The 9387-nt window shown below is 42.8% G+C and overlaps 2 protein-coding genes across 3 annotated transcripts in view; both read left to right on the plus strand.

Moving 5' to 3' along the window:
- The first annotated feature begins 913 nt into the window (after positions 1–913).
- On the plus strand, positions 914–4844 carry fibpa (fibroblast growth factor (acidic) intracellular binding protein a). Its single transcript, XM_030766379.1, has 11 exons — positions 914–982; positions 1085–1192; positions 1452–1650; positions 1822–1948; positions 2148–2248; positions 2580–2713; positions 3106–3214; positions 3406–3469; positions 3657–3743; positions 3874–3971; positions 4504–4844. Exons 2-11 carry the CDS (start codon positions 1108–1110, stop codon positions 4571–4573), a joined length of 1074 nt encoding a protein of 357 aa, XP_030622239.1. The 5' UTR covers positions 914–982; positions 1085–1107; the 3' UTR covers positions 4574–4844.
- A 1957-nt stretch (positions 4845–6801) lies between these two features.
- efemp2a (EGF containing fibulin extracellular matrix protein 2a) overlaps positions 6802–9387 on the plus strand; it is an 11569-nt gene continuing 8983 nt past the window's right edge. The window contains exons 1-2 of one of the 2 annotated variants that reach the window (XM_030765658.1): positions 6802–6842; positions 7155–7265. The gene's annotated coding sequence lies outside the window, so the exon portion shown is untranslated. The remainder of the gene's footprint in view (positions 6843–7154; positions 7266–9387) is intronic. The other variant, XM_030765660.1, reaches the window with a different exon arrangement.

The raw sequence follows: 9387 nt of genomic DNA on the forward strand, positions 1-9387 counted from the left end.
TTGTGGACAGTGCCCTCCTGTAACCACACACTCTTGTGGTATTGATGACAGAGCATGGTCTAATCCATCTGATTCTTCTGTGCAAGACCTTGGATAAATTAAGTATGATTTGGTTGGACTTGGTTGGAATGTGGTTGGAACTAAATTCTTCTAAATTCTTTGAACTTACCTTCGAGAGAGAAATTTTATTTTATTGGACAGCATGAAAAACGTCGTTGAACTACATATTTTACATGTACAGACCAGTTGATTGTATATGACAATATTCCAAAATAAAAACATATTGTGTGATTATCTTGTTTGTTTGACTATTTGGTTCTCTTATTGCACTGGAGAGGAGCACAGAGTCGCGGATCCTTAATCACCACATGGTAGGGTGACGTTTGCTGAAATGTACAAAACGCCGAGATTGCTTGTATTTGTGCGACAAGAACTCTTTCCTGTGAACGTCGTGTACGTGCACATGTACTCTCAAAATCGACTACTAATTGTTCCCTATCCTTATGAGAACTTGATAATAGGCCTGGCATTTATCTGTACTGACATTTTGACACAAGATCACGTCAATCGTGTTGATGTTTAAGCTTGGCTCATATGAACTTTATAATCACATGGACAGTCACGTGAAAGTGACGTTTTCTCAAACCCGGAAATCGTGGGTCGTGTTGTAGCTGTACATCCTATACTGACAGATTATCTTTATGCATCACTAAAAAACGTTTCTGTCGCGTTTTGGTTATTACTTTGATATACGATAGCAGTTTGGTAGCTCGCAGAACAGGGAACGTACGTAACTGATCTGTTATTCTCTGCTTGTTATGTCCCGACAGTCTGCAGAGTAGCTAAATTAGCTAGCGTTAGCACTCCGTACTCTGACAAATGGCAACACGTCGTTAGTTAATATGGTGGTAAAAAACTTATACGTGCACAAACACAGCTTTTGGAAGAATTAGCAGTTTAGTGTAAATTAATATTTTGAAAGGTGAGTGCTTGGACCGTTATAATCAGATAAGCACGTTACTTATGTGTAATGCACAAGGAACAATTTTATGTATTTCAACGTTTTTTTCCCCCTCTTATTCAGACACAAGCACTGCTGGCATCAAGATGTCTGTAGAGCTTGATGTATTTGTGGGGAACACAACCATCATGGACAAGGAGGTTTATCAGTTATGGCTCAATGGGTACACAGGTTAGTTCTCAGTTAGTTCTCAATGGGTACACAGGTTAGTTCTCATTCAGTAAACTTCTGCTGACTTAACTACATAAACAGTGAAACTAACGTGGATGGCGTGGAATGATGTTACAGCTAGAGGAAGCAAACAAAGAAACAAAAAAATTCAAATGCAACTATTGGAATAATTTTTCAGCCTCACAATATCCACAGCCCAGTAAGAGTCTGTTGTAACAAGACTGTTTTGTTGTTGTTGTTTTTTTTTTTGTTCTAATAGTGAATGATGCCGTGAAAGTGCGAATAGAAGGAGGTGTGATGGAAGAGTGTGAGGCCAACGCGGAGGTCCTGCTGAGCGACACCATGGATCAATTCAGAACCTTCCAGATGTGTGAGCGGCTCTTGCACAACCCGGCCAAACTAGCCAATCAGCTTCTCTTTCAGATACCGCCAGACCGCCAAGCAATGCTCATTGAAAGGTGTGTCCTGTCCCCACATGCTTTGTGCTCGACATGTTTTTCATTGCACCTCTTAATAGTTATCATTATTATGTATGAGAGAGCAGAGTCCTGACCCTGAGAAACAGGGACCACATGCCCCTGATTCAGTAACAACTTGCCGTTTTTTTTGTGTGTGTGTGCGTCCTACAGATATTATGCGTTTGACGATGCCTTTATTCGGGAGGTCTTGGGCAAAAAGCTGTCTAAAGGAACCAAGAAAGACCTGGATGATGTTAGCGCAAAAACAGGGATTACACTGAAGAGCTGCAGGCGACAGGTGCGTAACAGCCCGCCGAAGGAATAGCTGCGGATTTGTTACAGCGAGCAATCTCCCCCTCAAAAGCGAACAGCATCATTTGCATTTTACTGAAGCTTAATGTGCGGTCGGCGTTTACGGTGTTGTGGCTCTGCGCACGGAAAATTAGCTTGATGAAAATGATTCAACCTTATTGTGTTCGCAATTCTTTTCTGTGCAGTTTGATAACTTTAAGAGAGTTTTCAAAGTTGTGGAGGAGCTGAAGGGTCCCCTGATGGAAAATATACGCCAACACTTCCTGCTCTCCGACCAGCTGGCCAGGTGAGGGACAAAATACGAAATGCCTGGTCCAGAACTTGTGTTCATCATCGTAACCAACTTCAAACTCGGAGGACAGTAATCTACCTGATCTTCCGAGAAGCAGACATGTTATTGCAGCTATTAAGAGGGAGGGAGAGAGAGAGAGAGAGAGGGAAATTCTGCTTAGTCAGTGGGAGCTGTTCTTCTTCTCTGGTTGCTCTTTATGAAGATGGAATAGTGACATTAGCTGATTAGCTGCTGTCTCCAAATGTAATATTTTTCTTCCTTCGCATTGTCTTCCTCTGTTTATTGGTACAATCTAATTGTTTCCTCTTTTCTGTCATCTGTTTAGGGATTACGCTGCCATAGTGTTCTTTGCCAATAATCGATTTGAGACAGGAAAGAAGAAACTACAGTATCTCACTTTCCAGGACTTTGCCTACTGCGCTGGTCAGCTCATTGATAACTGGACTGTCGGAGCTGTAGGTAAGAGAATTACAATAAACAAACATCTGCCTACTGCCTACAACTATAGAGCTGTTTTCATTCAGCAAAGTCTGGTTCACACGAGATCCAGAGAAAAACAAATGTTTTCTATAGTCATCTTAAAGGACACATTGACTTATTTTTTGTTTTTTGGTTTTTTTTTTTTGGTTATAGGTGCTATATTTGTACTAGAACAAAGCCACTACATCTGTAATAATTTAGCGCAAAAAGATGTATTAAGGCCTGTAAACATTTTCCTATTTTTCTTTAATTCTTCTCATGAAACTCATGAAAAAAACCCCCATTAGATTCTTGTTCCTTGTTGTATCTCTCTCTGTGTCTCACTCTCTCTCCCCTCCTCTTTAACCCCCCCCCCCCCCCTGCCCCCCCAGATAACTTGGTAGATGACATGGATGTGGATCTCGACAAAGAATTCCTTCAAGATTTGAAAGATCTAAAAATTTTAATCACAGATAAAGATCTACTAGATCAACACAAGAGGTGAGAGGTTTGAACATCGAATTACGGTAGTGAGTGGGTCACTGCTGTATGAGTTAGAAAAAGAGGCACCCCTGAGGAAAGAGAGGGAACCGCATGTCTCCTTTAAAGACTTAACGCACCGCTGAGACAATGTTTAACCTCCTCTCTTTCTCCTTTACCCATTCCTCTTCTCACCCCATCGCATTCCTCAGCCTGGTCTGCACCGCTCTCCGAGGAAAAACGAAAGTCTTCAACGAGATGGAAGCCAATTTCAAGGTGTGCCCCGGTGGACATTTGCCCTTCACCCTGCCCAGTCAAGTTCAAACAGTTGGATCTTATTAGAAATAATTACAGTAATAATAATAATAAAAATGGGAAATGATAAAAATAAATCATTTAGAAAACGGTGTTGTTTTTTTTTTTTTTTAAAAGGTTCTAAACGTCATTTCTTTCACTCACACAGAATTTGTCCAGAGGCCTTGTCAATATTGCCGCCAAGCTAACCAATACAAAAGATGTCCGGGATTTCTTCATAGACCTTGTGGAGAAGGTATGCCTCACTGTCTGCACCACAGACTTTGGTAAGGCTCTGTGTACTTTCATGCGGAATCCTTACCCAAATAGACACTGGACCTCTCTCCATGTCTACCTCCCTCCCTCCCTCCCTCTCTCCCTTCCAGTTTATTGAGCCATGTCGATCTGACAGATGGACGGTGGTGGACGTAGCTCTCTTCCTCACCCACTACGCCAACTCAGCACACATACTGGATACTTTCAAGTTAGTTCATCTATGATCTCTCTGTGTATGCGTGGATCTGCTTTAGAGATTGTTTGTCATGGCAGTTATATCAGAATTAGGTTGATTCCCAACAGCAAGCGTGAGCTATATGCCCCTCTGTGGATTCTAGGTTCTATGCGTTTGTTTGCCTGTGATGAAATGAATTAGTTTTGCCCATAGGGGGCAGTGTGGTACATGTAATTTGTTCTCTGTAAAGTGACCTTGTTCCGTGCTCTGACATTTATATGGTTAAACTGGTGTGGAATGCGGTTTACTGTTTACACAACCCTACATCGCAGACTCACTCAGATACGCTCAACAAAGATACATTCATCTCCAACTATAAAAAATAAGAACCACGCACCAAACCAGCCTCACACAGTAATGTTGAGTGTCAGAGTAAAACATCTTGCACAATCTGTTATACAAATAAATTGCTCTTTGTGACTAATAGAACACTGTTCTCTCTCTTTCTCTATGTCTTTTTCTGTATTGTTCCCTCTCTCTCTCTCTCTCTCTCTCTCTCTCTCAGGCATCAGACGGTGTGGAACAGGTACATGGGAGTAATCAAGAACTGCATCCTCAGAATGTATCATGAATGAATGAATGAATGAATGAAGGAACAGACAACATTACTTTGCCTTTTTAACTCATTTCTGTCCTCATGGCCTTCTCTTTCTGTCTGTTTATTGCAACTGCTTCGCCTTGACCGTGGGGTCTGGCTGCATCTCCGTTTAATTCCCCTGTTTATCGTTTTCCTTCGTTAATCCTCCTCCAAATTTTCTCCCTTGACCAGCTGTCCATCTTCTCCCCCCCCCTCCTTGTCCTCAGTTCCACCTCTCATGCCGTAGCCTCCGTCAGTCTTTCAGTTCATTGTCAATTGTAAATAAACTCATCATGACTTATAGTAAATCGACTCGGGGTGTTTTTCTTTTCATTCCCATTTCTGTAAATAGTTTGATGTAACCATATGATTCGGTTTTTGCAAATCTACGGCTACAATAATTTTCATGTTGTGTGGTATAAATTACTTGCAGAGTGAGAAAGCAACACCTGAGTGTCAACACAAATTGTAATAAACATCTCACTCATCACAGAGTAAAAACTGCAAAAAGTGTCTGTAAGTAATTCAGAGAGATGTTTCCATGTTTTGTTTTTTTTTTCCTTTTTTGATCAACACAGGATCATGTTATTCACAGCTATGTAAATCTGACAGCTTGTGGACATTTGACTGCACAAACCGGCCGTACGCAGCCCTGTGTATTAAGGGATCTTAGGACTAAACATGAGCAGATGGAATTGAATGGTTTTCAGTGGACTTGGAGTAGAGATTTGAGTTTATAGTCAATTTGAAGGAGACACTGATTTGGGAAGGGTGTATGTGAGGCTTTTTGTGTGTGTGGCCCCTAGAGGGAGGGGGGTGGTGGGCAGCAGGAGGGCACAATTTGTTAGGACGTATGTGTGTGTGTGGGGGGGGGGGTGTATGTGTATGTGTGTGTTCTGACAGGTACAGCACCATATAATGACAGCTGACATCCTCCTATAACTCCACTGGAGAGCAGATTTTTGAAGGAAGACAATGTGGCACCTGGTATATGCTGTCCATGCTAAATGTGGTATACGCGGGTAAGAGTCATACCTGTGAAAGATTCATTTTGATATTTTGCACAGTTTTGTCTGACTTGCCTGATCTGTTCAGTCAGTTTTACTTATTCGGATTACTACTTTCTTTGTCGTGATTTGTTTTTACTGGACTTTTTCGTCGTTTGGAAGTCCCAGAAAAAGATTCCCTTAAAAAACAAACAAACAAAAAACAATAACAACAAAAATAACAATAAGATTGTGCTCTGTGTTAGGGCTTCACAAATGGAAAAGGTAATCATTATGTCAGTCACTTTTTCCACCACATCTTATCTAAACATTTCATTCTTTATAGCATCCAGTGAAGAACTCCGGTTTAAATATTTAGACAGACCAAAAAAAAAAAAAAAAAAGTAAGCAACTTTTCCAAACAGACGTGTGTGCCCTGCCCCCCCCTCCCTTCTTCTCTATGTTCCCGTCTCTCTCTGTCTGTCTCTCCGTCTCCCTGTCGCTCTCTAATTTTTATCCACATTCCATCTTCTCGTTCCTCTCCCAAGCTATAAATATCCATTTATGTCTGAATAAAGAAAAAAGTGTGAGCGGAATGATGTGATTTAGGGAAATGAAAGAGATTTGAGAGATGGAGGGTGAATTGAGGTGTGTGTGTGTGTGTTTGAGGGGGGGGGGGTGTAGTGAGCCATGAGGGGTGAGTTTAAATGAAACCAGGTGCGCTTCTGCACAGCCATGCGGGGGCTGGTGTGTGTGTCAAGGGGAAGGGGAACGGGGGGGGGGGGGGGGTGGTTGTGAACTAGATGTGTGTTTAGTGTGTGAATACATGCGTTCTGTTCTTCCGCCTGTGAATTTGGACAGATTTGGATTTTTGGAATTTGGGCCACAGACCAGGAATTTTCATCCTGGGGGGTCGGGGGGGGGGGGGGGGGGGGGGGGGGTGGGGTGGGGTGGGGGGGGGATCGGGGTGGGTGGAGGATGGCTGTGCAGGGGGCTGCAGCGGGGGGTGGGAATGGGCTGTCCCTCTCCACTCTCCGCTTCTCTTCCTTCTTTCCCTCCCCTGCATACATTCATACACCAGCTGTTCCTCTCCCTACTCACTCTCTGAGGGCAGAGGAGGCAAGACAAGGAAGAGCAGAAGGGCTATTCCAGCACAGAAGCAAGACCAAAAAACCAGATAGAAAAACCGGAAGAGAAAAAGTCAGAGAGGAAGAGTGAAAGAGGAATCCAAGGACAGAGCAAGAAAGAAAAGCATTTCAGAAAACAGACAAAGACCGGCCTGTGAGTATGCTAAGAGAGAGAGAGAGTATTGTGTGTGTGTGTGTGTGTGTGAGAGAGAGAGAGAGAGAGAGAGAAGAAATAGTTCAGTAGAAGCAATATTCTGTGAGTAGCTGTATTTTATTTGTCCTTGAGTGTGTGACAACTGTTGATTTGGACATCAGACTTGGAGAATGTGGTTGGTTTTAGGATGAAGGAATGTTGAAATACTGTAAGCTGAGTCAGAGAGAGAGAGAGAGAGAGAGAGAGAGAGCAAGAAAGGAGACACAGTGAAGACCGTTTTTTTTTTCTTTTCTTTTTTTTTTTTTTCTGCAGACTCTCTCCCAGGCTTCATGAAAGGCTGCACACGTCACACTCGCACCATTAGTCTCCCTCAAACTTCCACGGCTACAGAACTCTGCTAGTATCACACACAAGCCAAAGGGGGTAAGGACAACCAATCAGATTACTCAACAGCTTACACAGCATACAGCCTAAGCACAATGACTTTTTAGTAGCAGCAGCAGCAGTAGTAGTAGTGGTCGTAGTAACAGTAGTAGAAGATTTGACGTGCAGACAATTATGTATTTCTTTAGGCAGCCCATTACACAATCACTACACTGTGGTCACTCATCAGCTCCACGTTCTCCTGTTTCATAAAGGTATTGCAAAACTTTCCAAACTCTTTTCCAGCAACTATTTCACAACTGGTTAAATGTCACCATTTTGCAGCAATTAGTTTTCCATTTAGAAAACTTAGTTGAGCAAAATGATTCGACTTTTGTGATTGATCCGTGTTGTGGTTTCAAGATTCTGCGTTTGTTAAAGCGCCGGGCATATTTTGTTGTGGTCTTCTCTGAATGAAGATGTTAAGAACTGTATTTAACAGATAGTGAGGATCTGACCATTTAAAAAAAGTTGGTTGTTGAAGCAGTCCTGTGCATGCATAAAAGACCGACTAGGGAGAGGCAGGTGGCATTTAAAGTAAAACTCTCTGTTTCTGTCTTTCTCTCTCTGTCCGTCTCTCTCTCTGTCTCTCCTCCCTTTCTCTCTTTCTCTGTCTCTCCTCTCTCCCTCTCTCTCTCTCTCTCACACACACATACACACACTAAATTATTTGTGTGACATCATAAGAGAGAGAACACTGCTTTACTGTACCCACATACACCGTTCCTCTCTCCTCATCACTGTGTTTATATATTTTTATAATTACTGACGCTGGACGTATTCTACATTTATATGGCTGAGCGCTGCTGACTAGAGTATTCAGTGGAGTCAAGGAAGCATGGCAGAGTGCATTGTATGTTAAGATTCCAGCTCATTACCTTCAACTTCCCTGGTCGATCCAATCCAATCTAAACCTATCCAATCCAATCCAACCCAGTCCAGTCCAGTCCAGTCCAATCCAATCCATCCTGCACCTGGTGTGCTTTAAATGAAGTGCTTACTAAAAAGTTTCAGTGTTAGAAAAGAAAAGAAAAAGGCAACAAAAAAAATGCATATGATGCCCTGATTCTAGTATCCGCATTACAAGAACTTTACTCTCAATGGTGAGGCTCCTGACAGAACACCTCATTCACTTTAATAGAACGTCACTGCAGTCCAGAGATCTCCGCACAGGAAAGGGTGAGAGGGGAAAAGAACACACCGCTACTACAGCATGTCCGCGCAGAATGTTGGCAAAGCGTTTGTATGTTTCAGATGTCGCGTTACGTACAACATAAGTCTGACAGTATGTAAATGCTACACACCTCAAAGCTATAGACATGAAAGACAGATTCAGCTGCTGAGTTCGAGGTTTGTCGTGGTTCAGCGGCGTTGGAGAACACAGCGCAGCGTGAGAGTTCTGACCACCGCGGCAGACTGTCAGCTCTACGCCCAGCTGAGCATGACTGAGAGAAACACGGGCACATGTTACAGAATTTCTTTTAACGTATGTATGTGTATATACACACACACATATATACACACACACGCACACACACGTGCAATTATGTTTAAGTGAGAGAAAGACAGGAGAAAATGTGGAAAGAAAACAGTTGTCATTGTGTGTGGTCGTGTGTACTGTTGTCAGGTCATAAGGTATGTGTTCTTTATGACCTGTTTCCACGGCTATGGGTCAGAGTTAGAACAAAAGGCCAGTCAAGGGGGTACGACATAAAAAGTGCTGGACCAAGCTCATAAAAACCATTCCCCAGTGTCAGTGATAGCAGTGATATTTATCAGTATGACAGCAGCATTTGAACATTTGCAGTCATAGTATGAGACATGACAGTGAATCGTAATTTTAGAAAAGACTTAAAAATAAGCAGAAAGGTGAGAGAAAGAGACAGAGAAGGGGGGGGGACAGGGAAAGAGAGAGAGAGAGAGAGAGAGAGGGAAAGAGAGTGAGAGACAGAGAGGGGGAGAGAGAGAGAGACAGGGAAAGAGAGAGAGAGAGAGAGGGAGAGTGAGAGAGAGAGTGAGAGAGAGAGAGAGAGCGAGAGAGAGAGAGAGTGAGAGAGTGAGAGAGTGAGAGAGAGTGAGAGAGAGAGAGAGAGAGTGAGAGAGAGAGAGAGAGAGAGAGAGA

The sequence above is a fragment of the Chanos chanos genome, chromosome 2 (assembly GCF_902362185.1).
Source record: "Chanos chanos chromosome 2, fChaCha1.1, whole genome shotgun sequence".
NCBI lineage: Eukaryota > Metazoa > Chordata > Actinopteri > Gonorynchiformes > Chanidae > Chanos > Chanos chanos.